A 24658-nucleotide genomic window follows, 5' to 3' on the forward strand; every position below is an offset into this window, starting at 1 on the left:
GGCAAAAGTTAGCAAAACAGGTTCTGGATGTCAGGCTAACATTCCACTCCATGTACTCTGTCATGCTGATTAGCATGATAAGGGGTGTCATGATAACTCAAATAAACCGGTACCCAGGCTAGGTAAAAATTCAACGGAAAATGCCAACTGCCAACATGAGTTTAGCATAATTAACACGGACTCTGCAGTATTGGCACAGTTTGTGTTCACAGACACACTCAAACCCTGTGTGTTTGTCATACAGTGGCCAGTTAAATTGAATATTACTTCGCTTGCTTAAATGGCACTGTGAAATAGTGAACCAACTGAATGATCGGCATTTGCATGTTTCTGATCAATAAAAAGCACACAATTTAAATCCACAAGATGTGTTGTCGGTCTCTGACAAAAGTCTCCCATCTTGTCATATACACTGTTCCAGAGAGGACAGAGGAGCGCTTCGCTCACGCACCTGCTGTTCTTGAATTGAGTCCTGCGCCGGTCTCGGGTCTCAGACTCAAACACACGCAAACAGTCACTCACTGCTTATCAGTGAGTGTCCCTTTCTGACTCTGAGTGGTCACTGTGTGACTGTCTTGTCAGAGGAAGTGTAAGGGGAGGAGTTTCCTGAGTGAAATCAGGTGACAAAACAGTTCCATCAATAACTCAAGAGTATTTGGTTAGCATCTTACATTAGGTTCAATCTACAACCTTTTATTTTTTTCACCCTTCTAACCTAGGACCTACCGCCTCCAGTTTATTACTGGGGGAAATAACAAACGTGAGACGATTGTCCAGTGAGGAGACGTGGATGAGAAATAGTTATCTCCACAAACAAACTACATCCGTGTCTAAGGGACAGTAAATCACTAACATATTATGCCAGTCAGCTGTGCTCAGTCAACGCCTTGGCAGACACTACGTTATGGCTTCAGAACTACATAGACAGAGGTAATCCAGTCAGATTTGTGCAGGTGAAAGGAGATTTCAGTTTAGCTCAATTTCAGTAATCCAAAGAGCTGAGCCCAGCTGCTGACAATTTGCACACAGACACACAATACCAGGAGAACGTTGTTTACAAACAAAACCCTGTTATGTTTTCAGGGCATGCCAGTGGTAGATTAGCATAACCAGTGAAACTACTGACTCTTCTGCCTTAGACATGGCTGAGTTCACCCACTTCAATGCACTTGAGATGGTCACACTAAAAAAAAAGTGTCGGGTAATTCAACCACTAATAATACATTGCCCGAGTAGTTTACAATTAGAAAATAACAGTAGATTATTTTGTAAAGAATATGCGCTCATATCGCGTCTCCATTGTGGCCATGACTAAAAGCCCTCAGCTATAATAGGATACATTTGAAATCTGTCCAGTGTTGAATCACTCAACGTTTCCAAAAACAACTGCAGTTTGAGAAGGCTGACCTTCAGTCTCCCGCCGTATTCCCTTCGACTTTCTTCTCACCGCCGTCCGTCTAAACTCCTCCGTCTCACGATGAGTGGTCTTCACACTCTCCCTCTGTTCACCGTCAAACATGGTAATATGATTTATAATAATAACTTTTATACCACTTATTGTTCCCTTGAGCGTGAATAATGATCGGATTCGAGGCGTGTAGTCTACGAACGCCGGAGGGCTTTACGCAGGTAATTACCGAGCTGCTCCTCCAACAATAAGCGTACCAAATTCCAAAAGTCCAATACCGATTTCCACATGCCATGAATCTCCATCAGTGGAATCGAATGCCGATAGATCTTAAACAACCGCACAAAAACCGCCCCCGTTTTATAAACCCTCCGCCCCCTGAGAGCCTTCTGCAGAGGGAACTCCCAATACTGTAGGCCATTTTCCTAAAGGTGTTTATGGTAAAGTTTTACAAAAAGATACACAAATGTTTAGCAGTCCCCTATAAGATTAGGGGGAATTTATTGTATTTTGAAATGTAGGATTTACATGGTTTAATATGCAATAAAAATGATTTGAAGATACCATACATTTATATATTGCTGTCTGAATGTCTAATGTTTTTTTATTGAGTTGTCGAGTAGTGTTGATATTGTGCAAACCACGTTCAGTGCTTCATCTTTGTGCCCCGTCTACTATACACTCTCCAGGTCTAGGAAAAGTAGCTAGTAACATTCATCATTTTCTCCATAGCTTACTGTATGTCCAGTTGGCCTATGTACAACTTCAATGGTCTTTGAACCGTCTGATAAGTTGAAAGAAACTTTCATATACACGAGCAATACATATGGTGGGGGAAAATAGACAGAGCGAACCACAGTGTTACAACATACAGAATACTCCTGATATCCTCATTATTGAGGAGACATTGTGACTGCTAACTGTGCCATCCGCTAAACAGATGCGGGAGACAAATGTCGTTCGAACGCGTTCAATTGTGAAACTGACTAGATATCCCCTTTCCCGTACTCTCGCCCTTGGGCTCCAAAGCCAGTTTGCTCTCCCAAACTAATGCCTAGGGTTTTTAGCTCTGTGGGTTAATACAGTCTCTGGCTGGTTACACAAAACTCCTCCCCTCTCCTCCATCCGCTTCATATGATGTCTGAGAAGCCTAGTGCGGTCTTTGGCAGTTTGTTACATGGCTTCCAGTTGCAATAGATGTAGGGAACGGAGCAGATAGGACAGCATTCACCAGAATGACACAAAAGGATGACAAAACCCAACGTTTTTGAAACCTTACTGTAGTTAGCAACCACAGGTCTGGTCAGAGATCCTGTAGAAACAGAATGTTCAACCTAAAGCCAGGTTGAGGTGTGTGAATTCATCCCATTGCCACGCCTCTGAGCTGTGACTGGACGTGTTATATAGATGGTTAAAAGTTGCTGGGTGGTGGTTTGAGAAACGCTCCAAATTGGTATTTCTAGGTTAGCATACATAGCATCGTGGTTGAATACAGTACAGCATAAACTGCCAACTACCTCTACTATTACTAACACTACAGTGCTACTAGTACTACTATTCTATAGCGAAATCTGTCTACACGCCGATCCAGCGGGTTACTTCCATACACAGGATGTAGAAAACAAGAGGCAATCATGGATAGAGATCTACTTTCAACATCATTATTTAACCCAGTGGGGGTTAACAGTTGATCACAACTAGTATTGGAATGCATTGGTCAGTTTGTGCTTGTAAATCAGGAGGTTGATTGATTCTTTCAGAGAAACATGTTGATCTAACGTACTTTCCAAATGGCACCCTATTCCCTATGTACTATGCACTACTTTGTGGAATATGGTGTCATTTGGGGCGTAAGATGATGTTTCAACATAGATACTGTAGAACCAAGGAAGGATGATAACGGTACAAACACTGTCAGCTTTTACAATGTTTGGAAATCTCTTATCCTGTAAAACACATTCAAAGTGCAATAGAAACATGTATATATACACACCGCAGGTGTGTGTGTGTGAGCAAAGTGCATTTTAAAGAAATTCCGTAGAATATAAAAAACAACCTACGATCTTGGTGAGGGGTGGGGACAAGCAATGAATCCAATCCAAAAAGAGCAGAAAAGGACTCAAACATTCTGGGTTTGCGAAAGCTAATACCTTTTTACATGCATTTCAAATACACAGTTATGGCTTTGTCCTCTGCCCCCTTGGCGTTCACTACATACTGTATGGTACCATTAACGATTGTACAGCGAGCATATACATTCAGCAAAACCCAACAGTTGTCCACCTCTTGAACCCAACAAAATTATCATCACTGGTCGTAACATAAAAGTATGTTTCAACAACCCCCAAAACACCATAGACAAAGACATGATGAATAATGACTAATAGCTAGCGCGTTAGTAAAGATGGCTGCATGTCGCTCTTTTCTCCCACAGACCCTCAAGTCAGACAGTCTGTTATAAGTCTTTGTGAGCGTCGTCCTTCTCTTCCTTCAGTGAGAGGCACTGCTCTGGCTCTGCTCCGCAAGAGTCCTGTGATGGGGTTAGAGGTCAGGGTGTAGTAGTTCCAGGGTTATAGAGGACCTGGGGAACAAGGCGGCTGGGCGAGCCAAAGGAGAGGCACTCGTGGGGGGCTGCTGCTGTAGCTGCTCAGGGGGCAGTGAGCTCGGTACTCCCGGATAGCCGACACAATGCTACGTCTGGGAGGAGCATGACCAGAGACAACCAGAAGACAAGAGGAAGAGGAGATAACAGGAGACACACACTGTACCTGACAAAGATCTCAGACATCTACCTCAATCACTCACAGACAAAAGGACTTATCAATGAGGATTTTAAATAGACTCATTTATAGTGTTCATGGTAGGTCAAGAAAGGCATAAAAGAAACTCACACACCCAAAACACACAGGGTTGATTTTCTGATGCTGTACCTTGGCTATACTCCACAAGCAAAATGATATGGAATAATTAACATATACTGTAAACATATGCAACGTTTCAGTCCCATGTAGAGTTTTAGCCTGGTTCCAGATCTGTTAGTGCTATGGCCAACTCATTGTTTCTTTGTGGCATGACAATGAGTGAGGAGTTGGGATGATAGCACAAACAGACGGGCACTAAATTCTGGTCTAAACTGTTTACCTGCTGACTTGGGAGGCCTTCTCCCACCTTAGCTGTGAGGAGACTGGCGGCACTGTGGCAGCAGACTTCTGACGATCTATGAGAGACTGACAGATTAGATGGAGAGGTGACAGTGATGGGGAGCAGGGGACATCACAGAGGATCATATTCAAGGGAACAATACAGACTACTTACCAAGAAAATCACCCCCCATCACCCCAGCGGTTTCAAGAAGTACATATAGTGGGAAAAAAAATCTTCAATAATGTTCCTATTCTTAAATATTCCCAAATGCCTAACAACTCATGTATTTGATATATTGTACTGTTCAATGGAATGTATGCTTACAGTATGCTATGATGAACCCGTGTGCTTGTGCAATAACTGAGCAGGCTGTGTAAAGTCGGACTATGCATATCTGAGTGGAACACATGACAGCAACTTCATGAGACTGAGATTATAAGGAATTCCTCCCTAGAACACATGAGAGAGATGCTCAAGGCCACTCAAAACAGAAAAGATGACGACACACAAAATACAGGTCATTTATACATGATATTTACAGTATATACGAAGAGTATGAACATCGCACTGTACACAGCATACAGCTTTCCAATACCCTGTGTTATATACACATGCATATAAAGTGCTCAAAAGCTAACAGGCTGACAATCAGTGGTAACTATTAACAGTCTGCCTGGAAATGGATATGGCGTTAGCACAGGCAAGGATGTTAAAATTGACAATGTTCCACATTATGAAAGATGCCTGAAACAGAGAGCAGAAGAAGAAAATGGCATTCACTGTATTCACATAGAGGGGGAAATCACAGGCCAATAGATGTGGTGGGAAACGAATACATTGGAAAGGGGAAGGAGGTCAAAAACGCATTTGACAGGATTAAAATCCTCTTGCATTTACGGATGGAATTATGATGTCGCGGGACCGAAGACAGGAATGAGTTTGGTGGGTGTGTGATGTGTGTGTGTATATTGGAGAGTGCGAGTCGGGCGGAACGAGGAGGGTTTCACAGAGAGGAGGTCAACCTGGTTTCCTTTCTTGAGAAGCTAAGACGGCGACCCCTAGCATCTATTTGATATTTGACAATCCTTCACTTTTTATTCCCTTTATTGCAGAAAAGATCTATATCCAGCTCATTTACCCTACGATGGAGATGTTACATATTATAACCTACACTATACTACAACTACAAACTACTACTCAAAGTAACAGGCATACAGTGTTGTGTCAAGGCAGGTAGATGGTGCAGATGTAGAAACTGGAGTGAAGGACAGACTCATGTCAAGTAATTGCTAACGTGATGAAGGGTAATGAATGAAACAGAGTAATACTAACTCCATATATAGAAACGTGAAGGTCACTGATGTGGTTCCCACGCCAAATCTACAGTGTTCATTGTGTTTCTGTACAGTCACCATTAGATGACTATTGGAAAAAAAAAACATTCCACAAGTTCAATCAGCCCAACAATGAGTGCAAGAACAGTGAGTATTGTGTTGTGAGAAATATGTAAATGTTCACCTAACGTTGTCAACTATGTAGCTGAGAGGAGTCCTGTCAAATGCGTTTTTTTTTGTTGCTCCATGTTGCCTGTTATAACAACATGAAGATCACTTGAACCAATGGAGACTGGGATTGTTAGAGTATAGACACACAGTGTTGTTGTGGTACTCTGGGCTCCAGATTTGGGACTGGCGGGGGAGGGGGAGACCGGACTGGGTCAATACTCGAGAGGGGAGTCAAAACAGGGAGAGACTAAGGAGACTTTTCTGACCAGCATCCCATTGACAGCACAACTAGCACAAAATCTATAACTGACCCTTAACCAAACTCATAACCTTAATGTCATTTTAACCAATTCAAAAATTAAATATCGGTTTGCACGTCAGCCACGTCCCCTTAGTTCTTCCCGTCAAAACCAAACTGTCCATGGATTGGGCCAAAGTTGGCAAAAAGCTATTCACTGGCCAACACCCAGTAGCAGTGTATCCCTCATCAAGAGCACTTACGCTGATCATCTGGCAAGGCTTTGTTATTGTCCATTCTAACCTATTGGATAGGGTAAAAAATAAAATAAATACAAATATGAAAACTGTTGTTGTTGGCATGATCAGGTTGTACTGATCGGGTGCTGTAGTTGTTAAGGCACACACATACACAGGTGACACACTCACATGTGCAGAAACTGTGCAATCCCATCTATGCATCATACAGTAGCTCTACACTAACTAACCCATAGCCTAAATGTCATTCAAATGTTGGTCTATACTTCTAGATCAGCGTAAGGATAATTCTGGTTAACAATACAGCCTTGTTGAACCCCAGTTGAAAAGTGTGTGTGTGTCAGTTTCCCTGAGTTTGGTGGTAAGTGAGTTTTCTATCGATGACATTCATCCATCTATGTTGCTGTGTTCCTCTGGAGTTACCCTCCGAGGCACTAGGGGTGCTACGTAGCCACAGCTCACTGTCTGTCTCGCCTACTGATATGAAACCCAGAATCACGCATCTCGCGCTGTCTCATAACGCTAACATTAAAACCATCATGGTGTGCTGATCCCAGGTCATTTATGTTACAGGTTTAATATGATATTCAACCTCGTCTTCAGTCTAAGTTCTGAATATACAGTGACATTACAAACTGCCATTGGGTGGTGCTAGACTCCAAATATGTGCCAGGTTTACACAGCAGATGTGAGGATGACTGCAATAACATTATGAGGACAGTGTGTACAGAGCTGTGAGTAATAACTGAACAATTAAAAATAGCAAACAATCCATAATCATTGATCTGTCTTATCCAATACTTGCTTTGAATGACATTTGGTTACAGTATCTGTGATTTTCATTAAAAACAGAGAGAGCGAATAACACTGTCAAGTGGTTGATCTGTGGAGACCTCAGTCCAACATGTGAACAAATTCCTTCAAATGTCCAGTTAACCTAAACATCCTTTTCATCCGTCTTTCCAAACAGCGGTAAGGTCCTGCACACGTATTCACTTGCTTGTGTGGATGGCGACTTGATTTAAAGGGCGAGACCAAAACTACTGTGTATGTATAGTCTGTAAAGTGTCCTGTCTCTCCTGTAGCTTAGACCGATCAACAGTCTGTGAATAAGAGGAAGGCAGGGCCACTTGTGCTCCATGTTGTGTTAAATCCCTGAGCAGAGTCAGTCCGAACATTCGCGCCGATACAGAGCCACATCCACATGCTGCATCGAGGCCAGAGGCTTAGGCACAAGAAACAGGAAACCAGTCTGTCCTCCTCTCTGTGAGCCCCACCCACTCTCCCAGGGGCTGATGGGAAATGTAGTTTTGCATCATTAAAGAGGCTGATGGGATTTGTAGTAGTGTCAGTGAAGAGATTGATGGGAATTGTAGCTTAGTGTCTGCGAAGGTGCCGATGGAATCTGTAGTTCTGTTTAGAGAGGGGACTCATGGGATTTGTAGTGTAGTCAGTGAGGAGGTTAATGGGAACCGTGGTTTAGTGTCAGTGTGGGGGCCGATGGGAACCGTAGTACCTAGGGTAGAGTGGACTGTAGCTGCTGGTGAGACTATATGAAGTGTGGGGGGTGTACGACGAGGGTGGGGTATATGATGAAGGAGAGTAATGAGCAGATGAAGGGGTATAGGAACTGGAGGGGGTATAAAGGGAGGAAGGGGTGTAAGAACTAGAAGGGATATAGGAACTAGGAGGGGTGTAAGAAGAGGGGGTAAAAAGGGCTGAGGTACGCGTCAGGTTGCTAAGGGGGCGAGTTCGAGGGGAGCTCCATGTCAACCGGCGAGACCCCAGTATGGGAGAACGGTAGGGGGAGGAGGGGGCCGAGCCAGGCTGAGCACCCCTGCCAGGAGATGGCCGTGAGTCTGAGGAGTAATGCCTGGAGAGCCCAGTACTGCTACGTTCTAAACTAAAACTGTGGGAGTCGAGACTGAAACTGTGGGAGTCGACCTCTAACGTCCGGACACCCAGTGCCCACTGGGAGTGATCCAGCATGTGGGGAGTGGATGGGGGGGTCCAGGAGGAGGAGAGCGCTTCCAGGGAGGGGGGGCTGCCTGGTACTTTGGGGCCTGAGGGGGCCGTGGAGGAGGGGCTGACGGAGTGTCTATGATGTGACGTAGGGGAGCTCAGAGCTAGGGCGTCTGTAGTAGCAGGGGTCAAGTTTAAGGGGGCGCCAGCGCCGGTGGTGGGGCTGGAGGGAGGACCAGGACTTACTTTGGGGGTGCTGCTCTTCATGCGGGCCACCTTGCTGCCGCGGGTGCGGTGCGACTGCTCCTGGTCGAAGGCTAGGTCCTCCAGACGCTGGGTCAGGGCAAGTTTCTGCTGGATGGCCATCCGCAGGAGGGAGTTGAGCGTCTTCTTCTCGTCCTCCGCCGCAGCCAGCTGCCTCTGCATCTCATCCAGCTGAGTCACATACTCGTCACACCTGAGAAGTTTCAAGGAGAGGGGTTGGGTGCTTGCAAAAAACAAAAGTTTTGGTTACACAGTGTAGTAGGTGGAGATGGGTTCAGAAGAAATAACGTGATCAGAAGAAGAAGTAGAGAAGAATGGAGAGAGCCGGGGAGAAATAGGAAAGGCAGGATGTAGAACTAGTCTATCCCTTTAACAATCTATCCCTGGTCCTTGGTCTCACCCCTGGTAGTGAACAGTAAAAATTCAATAAAATAAATATAGATGAAGGGATAGAGCGAGGAGGGAAATAGTCACCTGGTAGCGAACATGGCTCTGAGCGATGAGAAAGTGGCAGCGTCCTCCTTCAGGGCCTTCAGTTCGTTCCTCAGCTTCATCATGGTGTCTGTCACCATGTGCTTCTCATTCTCATACTTACTCTTCAGGTTGGCCAGGGCATTCTCTGCAGTCTGCAAGAACAAGGGAACAGGGACATTTCTTTCACCTTTATTTAAACAGAAAGCCCCATTGAAGTCAGAATACATTTCCCCCCAAGGGAGTTAGAAGACAGTTGAAAATTCAAAGTGAGGACATTAGTGTGACTTTGACAGCATTCTCTATATACACTATATATCCTAATGGCTACCGTAGCCTGGTGAGAACCATGTACAGCTTTCGGAGATTTCTTGGGACCAGCCTCAAAGTAGATTCTAGCAAGGCCGTGTTAGACAGCGAATCCATATCTCGGATACCATATCCATGTCTGACCTGTTTGTTCGCTTTGAGCACCAGTCTGAGGGTAGCTATCTGTTCTCTCTTGGTGCTGAGCAGGGACTTGAGCTTCAGTATCTCCTCCATACAGGCCTCTTTGTCCTTGTCAAACAGTGGGGCCAGTTCCCTGGCTGCAGCCCTCTGTCTGGACAGCTGGAGTGACCGGTCCACTGCCCTCTGGAGGTGCCTCACCTGCAGCATGTTTATCAAGGGAGGTTGTTAGCGAACATTAGCTAATGTTGTCAGTCAGATACACTGGAATCTGTGTCTGTTAGCTTCATGATGACCATTTGGAAGGTTAAAGGTGACACCTGGCATACAAACTGTGATAAACTGTTTCAGGTTTGAACTGCCAATGAAATCAAAAGGTGTGATGATATATAGTGAATGTACTACGAATAGTGAAACTATATTCTGTTTGACATGTTTATTCAAATGATTCAAACGGAGTCACCTGCTCTCTGATGATGGCGTTGAGGTTATAGATGTTCATGGGTTCCTTACGCAGGTCTCCAGCGGGCTCTACCGCAGGCGACGATGATGATGATGAAGATGAGGAAGAGGCACTGATGCTGGGGGACCCCGTAGGAGGGGTGCGGGGTACAGGACTGTCTCTGTCCCTCCCCCCGTCCCGGCCTCCCTCTCCTGACAACCGCTCTTTGGATGGGGATTCCGAGGGGCTACGAGACTCCGCCGTGGACGAAGAGGTTGCAGCGGCAACGGCTGCGAGCCGCCGGGCGAGGCGGGGCGTGAGTAGAACGCGGGTGTCGTCACCCTTGAGCGAGGCACTGATACCCCTTAGTCCTCTGCCGTGTCTGTAGTAGTCCAGCATCACCCGGTTGGGCGTCTCATTGTTACAGAGGCAGACGTGGTGGTAAAGTTGAGCCAGCTCCTCGCTGAAGGTGACCAGTTCGTCCTGTGCTGCGTTGAGCGCCCCCTGGCTCTCGCTGGCCATGTTCTTGGCTGTTCTCAGCTCCGTCTCCAGGCCCCCCACCTTCTCCCTACCTTCCCGGCAGCTCCTCTCCAGCCTCCCCACCTGCTGCTCCAGAGATCTGTGCTGGGCCTCTCCGCGCGTCCTCTCCTCCACCCCGCCCTCCACACACTGGTTGTACCTCTCTCTCAGCGACTTCAGCTCAGCCTTTAGCTCAACCACCTCGGTTACAGCCACCCTGTATTTACACTGGAGGATTTCCAGACCCGGGGTCTGGTGGCAGAATGCCTGGCCCCTGCTGTGTATTAATCCCTTCTCTTTCTCCTCCTCTTCCTCTTCTCCCTGCTCCATCAGGGCCTCTCGGTTGAGGTGGGCCTCCTGGTCGTGCTGGGCCTCCTGGGCGAGATGGGCCTCCCGGTGCAGGTGCCTGAGGGCGGTGACTCTCTCGCTGAGGCGGAGGGCCCTCTCGTGCTGCTCGTGCAGGGCACCCTGTGTATGCTGCAGCTGCGTCTGACACTCTTGCAGGCTGATCAACAGCCCTGTTTTCTCCCGCTCTGCCTATGAACACACACACACAAACAGCTATTTTCAGCCTATTGTTAAACTAGTAGCTTTCTTATCATCCCCAGCCCCACAACCTTAAATAAGCTGCATCATTTCCCTGCACACTCAGCACAGTCCACCTCATCCCTTAGGCCCCCCCTGCTGAAAGAAACAGCACAGACAAGCATAGGCTGGTCCAGCATAGGTGTTGATTTTGCTGGTGACCAACCTTCACTCTGATTTCTTGGTGCCTTCGCTGTGTTTTTGCGGTGACCAGCCTTCGCTGTGTTTTTGCTGGTGACCAGCCTTCATTGTGCTTTTGTGGTGATCAGCCTTCACTGTGTTTTTGCAGGTGATCAGCCTTCACTGTGTTTTTGCTGGTGATCAGCCTTCACTGTGTTTTTTCTGGTGACCAGCCTTCGCTGTGTTTTTGCTGGTGACCAGCCTTCTTTGTGTTTTTGTGGTGACCAGCCTTCGCTGTGTTTTTGCTGGTGACCAGCCTTCGCTGTGTTTTTGCTGGTGACCAGCCTTCGCTGTGTTTTTGCTGGTGACCAGCCTTCGCTGTTTTTTTGCTGGTGACCAGCCTTCGCTGTGTTTTGGACACAGTGACCTGCAAAAGCTGGTCGCCAGCAAAACCAGTATCAAGTCATATCATGCTGGATTTAAAAGTGATGTTTAATTTCTATTGGAATCCAGCCAGTGTGGGGATATCCAATAATTGTAACTTTTCTTCACCCACGATATGCATTCAGAATGACTGCCAGGGGCAGAAAGAGGAATAAACGAGACTACCCAAATTACCTAAACTGGAGCAATAAGTCCAACAACCAGATTGTATTAGTTTAGAAAAAATGTATGTTATTTATCTTTGTGTAGCATAAGATTAATTAATCAACCAATGTACATGCAAAAACACCACAAACAAGAGAGATATTGAGACAAACAATTAAAAAAATCTACTGCAATAGAGCATGCTGGGAAATATAATAATGATGGGCATGGTCAGGGTAGCTAGACCAGCATGGACCAGCTTGGTAACCAGCATGGACCAGCATACCAACATCACCAGCATAAACTGGTATGTGTCCAAAACACAGCGAAGGCTGGTCACCAGCAAAACCAGCTAGACTATTCTAGTAAACCATCATACCCAACTAGACCATGCTGGACAGACCAGCTTGACCGGAAATAACCAGCATAGACCAGCAAATACCAGCATGGACCAGCTTGAAATGTATGCTGGTCTATGCTGTTTTATTTCAGCAGGGCCTAAACCCTGCACACTTTCAGAGGGAACAGTAAACCTTGCACACTACTGAGGGTGAATCAATAGTCTAGTGTGTCAGTGAGGATATAAATAAGCCTTTCCTCCAGTCCATCCAATCGGAGCGAGGCTGAGGGAATGTGTGGGGAGATGCAGTTTCACCTATAGGGACTGCAGTAAATGGTTGGACACACATCAACGCCACACACATCCTACTGCATCTTCATCTCACTGGCCGACTGGGGCGGCAGGATAGCCTAGTGGTTAGAGCGTTGGACTAGTAACCGAAAAGTTGCAAGTTCGAATCCCCGAGCTGACAAGGTACACATCTGTCGTTCTGCCACTGAACAGGCAGTTAACCCACTGTTCCTAGGCCGTCATTGAAAATAAGAATTTGTTCTTAACTGACTTGCCTAGTAAAATAAAGGTTAAAAAAAATAATAATAAAAAAAAAACTGGGCTGGAGGAAACTACAGAAGAGAAGACACCCACTATGAAACAAAATGGCGGCCATTTTGATTAGAGTCCACGTAACAGCCAGTGGTCCAATAACGGCTGATAGCACAGCTTCTCACTGGTGCTACAACACTTTAGCTGACTGCTGGGATAACCTTTATTATTTATCCTCTTAAGAGGTTGAAAAGGGGAGAGGCAGGCCGAGCGAGCGAGAGAGAGAGAGAGAGAGATGAGAGATGAGAGAGAGATGAGAGAGAGAGAGATGAGAGAGAGCAGGAATAGAGAGAGCGCTGTATGCAGTGAGGTTATGTCAGCAGTCTCTCACTCTGAATAATTCAACACTTATTCCTACATCTACAATATGGGGCTGCTGAGGGGATATAGACGTGTTCATTTGTATGGCATCAGTGTGTTCACTTTGTAATATTGTTTATGTTTACATTGATGAGCTAGAATGAGTATGTTTGTTTGCCACATTGTTCTGATGTCCTCCTGTATGTCATTGTTACATGCTTATAACACTGAGAAATCTGAGCACCAAACTCCAGAGGCTCCCGAAACGCCCCTCTACTCATTCAAACTGAGTGAACCGTACTTCTCCACCCACCTGTAGCAGCTGCTGCTTGAGCTTCTGTATCTCTGTTAGGTTCATCTCACTGAACAGATCCGACACCATCCCCTCTCCTTTCCTCCCCGCTCCCCGACACTCTCCATTGGCCCTGGGCAGTGACCCTGTCCCCGTCCCAGTTCCTGACCCTCCATGTAGATGCCCGTTACACCTGCCCGGCTCCTCTGAGCTGGGCGACAGGGCGGAGACAGGTGTAGCCGTGCCACTAGGTGGCGCTGAGGTGAAAGTGAGGTGGGCGCTGCCCGTGTATTGGACGTCACACAGGCTGAGGTGGTGGACCAGCTCCTTGCGGAGGTGCTTCTTCTGCTCCCGCTCGCTCTTCAGAGAGTCCAGGGCCTCCTCCAGCTGGGCCTCGGAGATGTCTTTGAGACGTAAGGCGTCTTCTAACTGACTGTTCAGCAGCTCGGTCTCCTCCTCCAGAACCTTGATCTCATGCTTTAACCCCTCGTACTCCACCTGAGGGAGGGAAGGAGGGAGGAAGGGGGAGGGTAGGAGGGAGGAAGGGGGAGGGAAGGAGGGAGGAAGGGGGAGGGTAGGAAGAGGTAAGTAGAGAGAGAGAGGCGTAATGTGGTGTTAGGGATGGGGACACATTGTGTGTGTGTGTGTGTGTGTGTGGTGTGTGTGTGTGTGTGTGTGTGTGTGTGTGTGTGTGTGTGTGTGTGTGTGTGTGTGTGTGTGTGTGTGTGTGTGTGTGTGTGTGTGTGTGTGTGTGTGTGTGTGTGTGTGCGCGTGTGTGCGCGTGCGTGCGTGTGTAACCACATGTATGTGTATAAGTGCGTCTGTGTGTGCATGCACGTGTAGGTGTGCGTTTGTGTGTGCGTGTGCAACCGCATGCGTGTGTATGTACTGTGTTCTCTCACCTGATTCTGTTTGAGAGTGGACACTAGTTTCTGCAGGGTGATGTTCTCCTCCTCCAGCTCAGTGTAGTCCTGTAGGAGTCGAGCCTCTCTGAACTTATACTCCCTGATCTCCTCTCTCATCCGGCTCCGCTGCAGCTCCAACATCTCATTACTCTACAGAAGAGACACAGACACCAGGGTTTAGTTAACACACACAACCCTGGCTACTATCAAATACACAAGACCTGTGGTTATTATCAATAACTGTGCATACATGTATATAGTAAGTAGCCACTGCTCTGAGTCTCCTCTAAACCCCACCCCCCGGCCTCTAACCCCTGGTGCCTCACCTCTCTGAGCTCCTGCAGCAGGGTACTGAGGTGTTCGTTATCGGCCTGTGTGTTGACTGTGACGGCCCGGCTCTGTTTGAGCTCTGACTGGATGACTAGCAGGCGACTCGTGTAGTACGCCTCCTTCGTGGCTGACTCCTGCAAGAGGGTCTCCTCGTTGGTCTCCCCGTCCGCAGCCACCTTGCGCTGGGTGGAGAAGGTCTGGCCAAACGCCTGGGCAGGGGCAGAGGAGGGGCGAGAGAGAAGTTATGACATTTTAGTAGCATAGCCTGTTGTTTTGTCCTGGCTATGTAAATGCTATTTTCGGACTCCTATAAAACATACATGGAAAGGTAAAGAGAAACCACAATCTGAAACTGTTCCACTGCCTAGTCTGGGCTGGTGGACACACAGTAGGGCTGCATCATAGAGGCAAAAACATAGATTTTCATTTTTTTTTTTTTGGGGGGGGGTTAATTGTGCAGCCCTAATACATACACACACACACACACACACAACACACACACACACACACACACACACACACACACACACACACACACACACACACACACACACACACACACACACACACACACACACACACACACACACACACACACACACACACACACACACACACACACACACACACACACAGCTCAGCAAGAGGCTGAGAGGAAGTACATCATAGAGTAGGAGCATCTATCTACGGTGCAGAGCGACGGTAAACTCAAGGAGGGATAAAACAAAGACTGTTGGGGGGGAAATAGAGAAACGGAGAGAGGTAGAGAATCCTGCTCTCCCCTGGGCTTCTAGCAACAGAACACAGACGTGGAAGCACTTTAAATGACGTGGCGCCGAACCTAAACGGAACCTAAATATAATGATCATGTAAATACATGGGATTAAGTGCACTTAACGTAAAGTCAGACAAGAGGGAAGGCGATCGTAATGTTCCCTACAGGGCCACTGAATAAGTACAGTCTACTGAAACAGCCATGCAGGGACTCCACAGTGGACTTCCACAGGCTGTTCATCTCTCTCCTATTAGTTCAGCTTCAGCGGTGGCATTCAGACTCACGTGTCCACACTGTAATAGAGAGAGTAATGATTTTGCACTGAGACGTATTCGTGTAAACTACCGGATTGCGCATAATTCAACACCAGAACTATTGGAGACACTGAGGAACGTTGGGATGTCGTGTAGTTTATGACCGTTATATGTTCTGCTGTTTGCAGCTGAAAAGGGACGAGACCTTTCCTCCAGCTTTTGAAGGTTTAAAGGTCATGTGTGGTTTGATGACACTGCCCTTCATCTGCCAAAAAACACACACACGCACACGCACGCACACACACAATCATTCACTCTGTCAGATGTCACTATATGCCAGCGTTTCAGGAAAGGTGTCCTTTAATAAAGAGAGCACATCAAATTTCAGCTTACAAAAAGATTTCCAAAACGCATGTACAGTACAGTACACTGTATAGTGAAAGACAGTGCCTATATTACCCATGGCAAGCAACTGGTCTACCAATCTATGGTCAAAGAGGTGGGTCATACCTATATGCACGCATGAGGAATAACTTAACACTATGACTGCATACATCAAGATAAAAGCCACATTAAATCATAGTTTCTTTTTCTACACCTCTACGGGTTGAGTAAATGTCATCCAAAAATAAACAATGTCCCCCTCCAATGTCATTACAATGGCACCAACTCTTAATGCAGCCACTCACTTTAAGTGGAGAAGAGAAGCTGAGGGAGTATCCCAAATGTCACCATATTCCCTATATAGTGCACTACTTTTTACCAGAGCCATATGGGCTACACATTTATTTTAATTTGATTTTATTTCACCTTTATTTAACCAGGTAGGCTAGTTGAGAACAAGTTCTCATTTGCAACTGCGACCTGGCCAAGATAAAGCATAACAATAAACAAGTCAATAACACAGTAGGAAAAAAAGGAGTCTATATACAGTGTGTGCAAAAGGCATGAGGAGGTAGGCAATAAATAGGCCATAGGAGCGAATAATTACAATTTGGCAGATCAACACTGGAGTGATAAATGATCAGATGATCATGTGCAGGTAGAGATACTGGTGTGCAAAAGAGTAGAAAAGTAAGTAAATAAAAACAGTATGGGGATGAGGTAGGTAAATTGGGTGGGCTATTTACAGATGGACTATGTACAGCTGCAGCGATCGGTCAGCTCCTCAGATAGCAGATGTTTAAAGTTGGTGAGGGAAATAAAAGTCTCCAACTTTAGCGATTTTTGCAATTCGTTTCAGTCACAGGCAGCAGAGAACTGGAAGGAAAGGCGGCCGAATAAAGTGTTGGCTTTGGGGATGAGATACACCTGCTGGAGCCCGTGCTACGGGTGGGTGTTGCCATCGTGACCAGTGAACTGAGATAAGGCGGAGCTTTACCTAGCATGGACTTATATATGACCTGGAGCCAGTGGGTCTGGCGACGATTATGTAGCGAGGGCCAGCCGACTAGAGCATACAGGTCGCAGTGATGGGTGGTATAAGGTGTTTTAGTAACAAAACGGATGGCACTATTATAAAATGTATCTAGTTTGCTAAGTAGAGTATTGGAAGCTATTTTGTAGATGACATCACCGAAGTCGAGGATCGGTAGGATAGTCAGTTTTACTAGGGCAAGGAAATAGGAAATAGGGTGCCATTTGGGATGCATACCCTAACGCTGGTCATCCAATTTCCTCTGACAGTAGAGTAGAACATTCTCCCCGCTTGACGAGAGACAGATGGGGCGTTAACAGAGCAGAGCAGAACAAGCCACAGTGTCACCAAGCCATTTTATTTGCTGCAAATCCCAATATGTAGCCTCGAGGCACTCTCTGCCTGGCTAGGACAGACATGATCCTAGTGTGACTGTCTCTGCCTGGCTAGGACAGACATGATCCTAGTGTGACTGTCTCTGCCTGGCTAGGACAGACATGATCCTAGTGTGACTGTCTCTGCCTGGCTAGGACAGACATGATCCTAGTGTGACTGTCATGATCTGCCTGGCTAGGACAGACATGATCCTAGTGTGACTGTCTCTGCCTGGCTAGGACAGACATGATCCTAGTGTGACTGTCTCTGCCTGGCTAGGACAGACATGATCCTAGTGTGACTGTCTCTGCCTGGCTAGGACAGACATGATCCTAGTGTGACTGTCTCTGCCTGGCTAGGACAGACATGATCCTAGTGTGACTGTCTCTGCCTGGCTAGGGCAGACATGATCCTAGTGTGACTGTCTCTGCCTGGCTAGGACAGACATGATCCTAGTGTGACTGTCTCTGCCTGGCTAGGACAGACATGATCCTAGTGTGACTGTCTCTGCCTGGCTAAGACAGACATGATCCTAGTGTGACTGTCTCTGCCTGGCTAGGACAGACATGATCCTAGTGTGACTGTCTCTGCCTGGCTAGGACAGACATTATCCTAGTGTGACTGTCGCTGACTGGCTAGGACAGACATGATCCTAGTGTGACTGTCTCTGCCTGGCTAAGACAGACATGATCCTAGTGTGACTGTCTCTGCCTGGCTAGGACAGACATGATCCTAGTGTGACTGTCTCTGCCTGGCTAGGACAGACATTATCCTTGTGTGACTGTCTCTGCCTGGCTAGGACAGACATGATCCTAGTGTGACTGTCTCTGCCTGGCTAGGACAGACATTATCCTAGTGTGACTGTCGCTGACTGGCTAGGACAGACATGATCCTAGTATGACTGTCTCTGCCTGGCTAAGACAGACATGATCCTAGTGTGACTGTCTCTGCCTGGCTAGGACAGACATGATCCTAGTGTGACTGTCTCTGCCTGGCTAGGACAGACATTATCCTTGTGTGACTGTCTCTGTCTGGCTAGGACAGACATTATCCTAGTGTGGTTATGTCTTAAATGAGACCCTATTTATTCCCTGTGTAGTGCACTTCTAACCAACATGAAACATTGGCTCAATTGTGTGGTAGCCAATACGAGCAGTGTTTCAAACAGACATTCCATGGGATAGAGATCATGTTGAACTGCATCCGTGGGCTAACGCTTCAGCATGACTGTTAGTATTTCAGCACCAAGGACAGAGACAGCAGTGGTACAAATGCTTACAAACTGGTCACCTGGTTTGCACGTTTAAGTTTGTTATAGCCATTGACAGGAATTCCTGCTTTTTGATGTCAGGAAGTGGTGAGAGGAGATGTCTCAGTATATTATTCCTCAGAGGAGAGGAGGTGTCTCAGTATATTATTCCTCAGAGGAGAGGAGGTGTCTCAGTATATTATTTCTCAGAGGAGAGGAGAGGAGGTGTCTCAGTATATTATTCCTCAGAGGAGAGGAGGTGTCTCAGTATATTATTCCTCAGAGGAGAGGAGAGGAGGTGTCTCAGTATATTATTTCTCAGAGGAGAGGAGAGGAGGTGTCTCAGTATATTATTCCTCAGAGGAGAGGAGAGAAGTTGTCTCAGTATATTATTCCTCAGAGGAGAGGAGAGGAGAGGAGATGTCTCAGTATATTATTCCTCAGAGGAGAGGAGAGGAGGTGTCTCAGTATATTATTTCTCAGAGGAGAGGAGAGGAGGTGTCTCAGTATATTATTTCTCAGAGGAGAGGAGAGGAGGTGTCTCAGTATATTATTCCTCAGAGGAGAGGAGAGGAGGTGTCTCAGTATATTATTCCTCAGAGGAGAGGAGAGGAGATGTCTCAGTATATTATTCCTCAGAGGAGAGGAGAGGAGGTGTCTCAGTATATTATTTCTCAGAGGAGAGGAGAGGAGGTGTCTCAGTATATTATTTCTCAGAGGAGAGGAGAGGAGGTGTCTCAGTATATTATTCCTCAGAGGAGAGGAGAGAAGAGGAGATGTCTCAGTATATTATTCCTCAGAGGAGAGGAGAGGAGATGTCTCAGTATATTATTCCTCAGAGGAGAGGAGAGGAGAGGAGAGGAGATGTCTCAGTATATTATTCCTCAGAGGAGAGGAGAGGAGAGGAGATGTCTCAGTATATTATTCCTCAGAGGAGAGGAGAGGAGAGGAGAGGAGGTGTCTCAGTATATTATTCCTCAGAGGAGAGGAGAGGAGAGGAGATGTCTCAGTATATTATTCCTCAGAGGAGAGGAGAGGGAGAGGAGATGTCTCAGTATATTATTCCTCAGAGGAGAGGAGAGGAGAGGAGATGTCTCAGTATATTATTCCTCAGAGGAGAGGAGATGTCTCAGTATATTATTCCTCAGAGGAGAGGAGAGGAGATGTCTCAGTATATTATTCCTCAGAGGAGAGGAGAGGAGGTGTCTCAGTATATTATTCCTCAGAGGAGAGGAGAGGAGGTGTCTCAGTATATTATTCCTCAGAGGAGAGGAGGTGTCTCAGTATATTATTCCTCAGAGGAGAGGAGTGTCTCAGTATATTATTCCTCAGAGGAGAGGAGATGTCTCAGTATATTATTCCTCAGAGGAGAGGAGAGAGGAGATGTCTCAGTATATTATTCCTCAGAGTGAGAGGAGAGGAGATGTCTCAGTATATTATTCCTCAGAGGTGTCTCAGGAGAGGAGAGGAGTTGTCTCAGTATATTATTCCTCAGAGGAGAGGAGAGGAGATGTCTCAGTATATTATTCCTCTGAGGAGAGGAGATGGGAGGAGATGTCTCAGTATATTATTCCTCAGAGGAGAGGAGAGGAGATGTCTCAGTATATTATTCCTCAGAGGAGAGGAGAGGAGAGGAGGTGTCTCAGTATATTATTCCTCAGAGGAGAGGAGAGGAGGTGTCTCAGTATATTATTCCTCAGAGGAGAGGAGAGCAGATGTCTCAGTATATTATTCCTCAGAGGAGAGGAGGTGTCTCAGTATATTATTCCTCAGAGGAGAGGAGGTGTCTCAGTATATTATTCCTCAGAGGAGAGGAGAGCAGATGTCTCAGTATATTATTCCTCAGAGGAGAGGAGGTGTCTCAGTATATTATTCCTCAGAGGAGAGGAGAGGAGGTGTCTCAGTATATTATTCCTCAGAGGAGAGATGGAGAGGGAGAGGAGATGTCTCAGTATATTATTCCTCTGAGGAGAGGAGATGGGAGGAGATGTCTCAGTATATTATTCCTCAGAGGAGAGGAGAGGAGATGTCTCAGTATATTATTCCTCAGAGGAGAGGAGAGGAGAGGAGGTGTCTCAGTATATTATTCCTCAGAGGAGAGGAGAGGAGGTGTCTCAGTATATTATTCCTCAGAGGAGAGGAGAGCAGATGTCTCAGTATATTATTCCTCAGAGGAGAGGAGGTGTCTCAGTATATTATTCCTCAGAGGAGAGGAGGTGTCTCAGTATATTATTCCTCAGAGGAGAGGAGAGCAGATGTCTCAGTATATTATTCCTCAGAGGAGAGGAGGTGTCTCAGTATATTATTCCTCAGAGAGGAGAGGAGAGGAGGTGTCTCAGTATATTATTCCTCAGAGGAGGAGAGGAGGTGTCTCAGTATATTATTCCTCAGAGGAGAGGAGAGGAGAGGAGATGTCTCAGTATATTATTCCTCAGAGGAGAGGTGTCTCAGTATATTATTCCTCAGAGGAGAGGAGGTGTCTCAGTATATTATTCCTCAGAGGAGAGGAGAGGAGGTGTCTCAGTATATTATTCCTCAGAGGAGAGGAGAGGTATATTATTCCTCAGATGTCTCAGTATATTATTCCTCAGAGGTGTCTCAGAGGAGGTGTCTCAGTATATTATTCCTCAGAGGAGAGGAGAGGAGTTGTCTCAGTATATTATTCCTCAGAGTGGAGAGGAGAGGAGGTGTCTCAGTATATTATTCCTCAGAGGAGAGGGAGGAGTTGTCTCAGTATATTATTCCTCAGAGGAGAGGAGGAGTGTCTCAGTATATTATTCCTGTCTCAGTATATTATTCCTCAGAGGAGGAGAGGAGATGTCTCAGTATATTATTCCTCAGAGGAGAGGAGAGGAGATGTCTCAGTATATTATTCCTCAGAGGAGAGGAGAGGAGGTGTCTCAGTATATTATTCCTCAGAGGAGAGGAGAGGAGGAGAGAGGAGAGGAGATGTCTCAGTATATTATTCCTCAGAGGAGAGGAGAGGGAGGTGTCTCAGTATATTATTCCTCAGAGGAGAGGAGAGGAGATGAGGAGATGTCTCAGTATATTATTCCTCAGAGGAGAGGAGAGAGGGTGTCTCAGTATATTATTCCTCAGAGGAGAGGAGAGTGTCTCAGTATATTCTCAGGTGTATATTATTCCTCAGAGGAGAGTATATTATTCCTCAGAGGAGATGTCTCAGTATATTATTCCTCAGAGGAGAGGAGGTGTCTCAGTATATTATTCCTCAGAGGAGAGGAGAGGAGATGTCTCAGTATATTATTCCTCAGAGGAGAGGAGAGGAGGTGTCTCAGTATATTATTCCTCAGAGGAGAGGAGAGGAGATGTCTCAGTATATTATTCCTCAGAGGTGGTATATTATTCCTCAGAGGAGAGGAGGTGTCTCAGTATATTATTCCTCAGAGGGAGGAGAGGAGAGGAGATGTCTCAGTATATTATTCCTCAGAGGAGAGGAGAGGAGGTGTCTCAGTGGGAGGAGATCTCAGTATATTATTCCTCAGAGGAGAGGAGGAGATGGAGAGGAGATGTCTCAGTATATTATTCCTCAGAGGAGAGGAGAGGAGGGTGTCTCAGTATATTATTCCTCAGAGGAGAGGAGAGGAGATGTCTCAGTATATTATTCCTCAGAGGAGAGGAGAGGAGATGTCTCAGTATATTATTCCTCAGAGGAGAGGGAGGAGGTGTCTCAGTATATTATTCCTCAGAGGAGAGAGGAGAGGTGTCTCAGTATATTATTCCTCAGAGGAGAGGAGAGGAGGTGTCTCAGTATATTATTCCTCAGAGGAGAGGAGAGGAGGTGTCTCAGTATATTATTCCTCAGAGGAGAGGAGAGGAGGTGTCTCAGTATATTATTCCTCAGAGGAGAGGAGAGGAGGTGTCTCAGTATATTATTCCTCAGAGGAGAGGGAGGTGTCTCAGTATATTATTCCTCAGAGGAGAGGAGAGGAGGTGTCTCAGTATATTATTCCTCAGAGGGTGAGTATATTATTCCTCAGAGGAGAGGAGATGTCTCAGTATATTATTCCTCAGAGGGAGGTGTCTCAGTATATTATTCCTCAGAGGAGAGGAGATGTCTCAGTATATTATTCCTCAGAGGAGAGGAGGAGATGTCTCAGTATATTATTCCTCAGAGGAGAGGAGGAGGAGGTGTCTCAGTATATTATTCCTCAGAGGAGAGGAGTGTCTCAGTGTCTCAGAGGAGAGGAGAGGAGTCTCAGTATATTATTCCTCAGAGGAGAGGAGAGGAGGTGTCTCAGTATATTATTCCTCAGAGGAGAGATGGTATATTATTCCTCAGAGGGAGATGTCTCAGTATATTATTCCTCAGAGGAGAGGAGAGGAGATGTCTCAGTATATTATTCCTCAGAGGAGAGGAGGTGTCTCAGTATATTATTCCTCAGAGGAGAGGAGAGGAGGTGTTTCAGTATATCTTTCCTCAGAGGAGAGGAGAGGAGGTGTCTCAGTATATTATTCCTCAGAGGAGAGGAGAGGAGATGTCTCGGTATATTATTCCTCAGAGGAGAGGAGAGGAGGTGACTCAGTATATTATTCCTCAGAGGAGAGGAGAGGAGAGGAGATGTCTCAGTATATTATTCCTCAGAGGAGAGGAGAGGAGGTGTCTCAGTATATTATTCCTCAGAGGAGAGGAGAGGAGATGTCTCAGTATATTATTCCTCAGAGGAGAGAGAGAGGAGGTGTCTCAGTATATTATTCCTCAGAGGAGAGGAGAGTATATTATTCCTCAGAGGAGAGGAGAGATGTCTCAGTATATTATTCCTCAGAGGAGAGGAGAGGAGAGTGTCTCAGTATATTATTCCTCAGAGAGGAGAGAGGTGTCTCAGAGGTGTCTCAGTATATTATTCCTCAGAGGAGAGGAGAGGAGGTGTCTCAGTATATTATTCCTCAGAGGAGAGAGAGGAGGTGTCTCAGTATATTATTCCTCAGGAGAGGAGGTGTCTCAGTATATTATTCCTCAGAGGAGGAGAGGAGAGGAGAGGTGTCTCAGTATATTATTCCTCAGAGGAGAGGAGAGGAGGTGTCTCAGTATATTATTCCTCAGAGGAGAGGAGAGAGGTGTCTCAGTATATTATTCCTCAGAGGAGAGGAGAGGAGGGGTGGTGTCTCAGTATATTATTCCTCAGAGGAGAGGAGAGGAGGTGTCTCAGTATATTATTCATCAGAGGAGAGGGAGGTGTCTCAGTATATTATTCCTCAGAGAGGAGGAGAGGAGAGGAGTGTGTCTCAGTATATTATTTCTCAGAGGAGAGGAGAGGAGGTGTCTCAGTATATTATTCCTCAGAGGAGAGGAGAGGAGGTGTCTCAGTATATTATTCCTCAGAGGAGAGGAGAGGAGGTGTCTCAGTATATTATTCCTCAGAGGAGAGGAGGTGTCTCAGTATATTATTCATCAGAGGAGAGTGAGTATATTATTCCTCAGAGGAGGTGTCTCAGTATATTATTCTCAGAGGAGAGGAGGTGTCTCAGTATATTATTCCTCAGAGGAGAGGAGAGGAGGTGTCTCAGTATATTATTCCTCAGAGGGAGAGGAGAGGAGAGGTGTCTCAGTATATTATTCTCAGAGGAGAGGAGGTGTCTCAGTATATTATTCCTCAGAGGGAGAGGGAGGTGTCTCAGTATATTATTCCTCAGAGGAGAGGAGAGGAGGTGTCTCAGTATATTATTCATCAGAGGAGAGGAGGTGTCTCAGTATATTATTCATCAGAGGAGAGGAGGTGTCTCAGTATATTATTCCTCAGAGGAGAGGAGAGGAGGTGTCTCAGTATATTATTCATCAGAGGAGAGGAGAGGAGGTGTCTCAGTATATTATTCATCAGAGGAGAGGAGGTGTCTCAGTATATTATTCCT

At 46.2% G+C, this 24658-nt stretch overlaps 1 protein-coding gene across 3 annotated transcripts in view; it reads right to left on the reverse strand.

Annotated features, from left to right (window-relative positions):
* Positions 1-1886: 1886 nt before the first annotated feature.
* The window catches only part of LOC124014509 (protein bicaudal D homolog 1-like), a 42841-nt gene continuing 20069 nt past the window's right edge, over positions 1887-24658 (reverse strand). The window contains exons 2-10 of one of the 3 annotated variants that reach the window (XM_046329592.1): positions 14717-14929; positions 14388-14540; positions 13507-13983; positions 10160-11194; positions 9703-9897; positions 9253-9404; positions 8761-8971; positions 4550-4635; positions 1887-4105 (exon numbers count right to left, since the gene is read on the reverse strand). In XM_046329592.1, the coding sequence (XP_046185548.1) occupies positions 3979-4105; positions 4550-4635; positions 8761-8971; positions 9253-9404; positions 9703-9897; positions 10160-11194; positions 13507-13983; positions 14388-14540; positions 14717-14929 (2649 nt within the window). In that variant the 3' untranslated portion in view covers positions 1887-3978. Of the gene's footprint in view, positions 4106-4549; positions 4636-5078; positions 8972-9252; positions 9405-9702; positions 9898-10159; positions 11195-13506; positions 13984-14387; positions 14541-14716; positions 14930-24658 lie in introns of those variants that run through there. The other 2 variants (XM_046329593.1, XM_046329591.1) reach the window with 2 other exon arrangements.

Source organism: Oncorhynchus gorbuscha, linkage group LG25 (genome assembly GCF_021184085.1).
Source record: "Oncorhynchus gorbuscha isolate QuinsamMale2020 ecotype Even-year linkage group LG25, OgorEven_v1.0, whole genome shotgun sequence".
Lineage (NCBI taxonomy): Eukaryota > Metazoa > Chordata > Actinopteri > Salmoniformes > Salmonidae > Oncorhynchus > Oncorhynchus gorbuscha.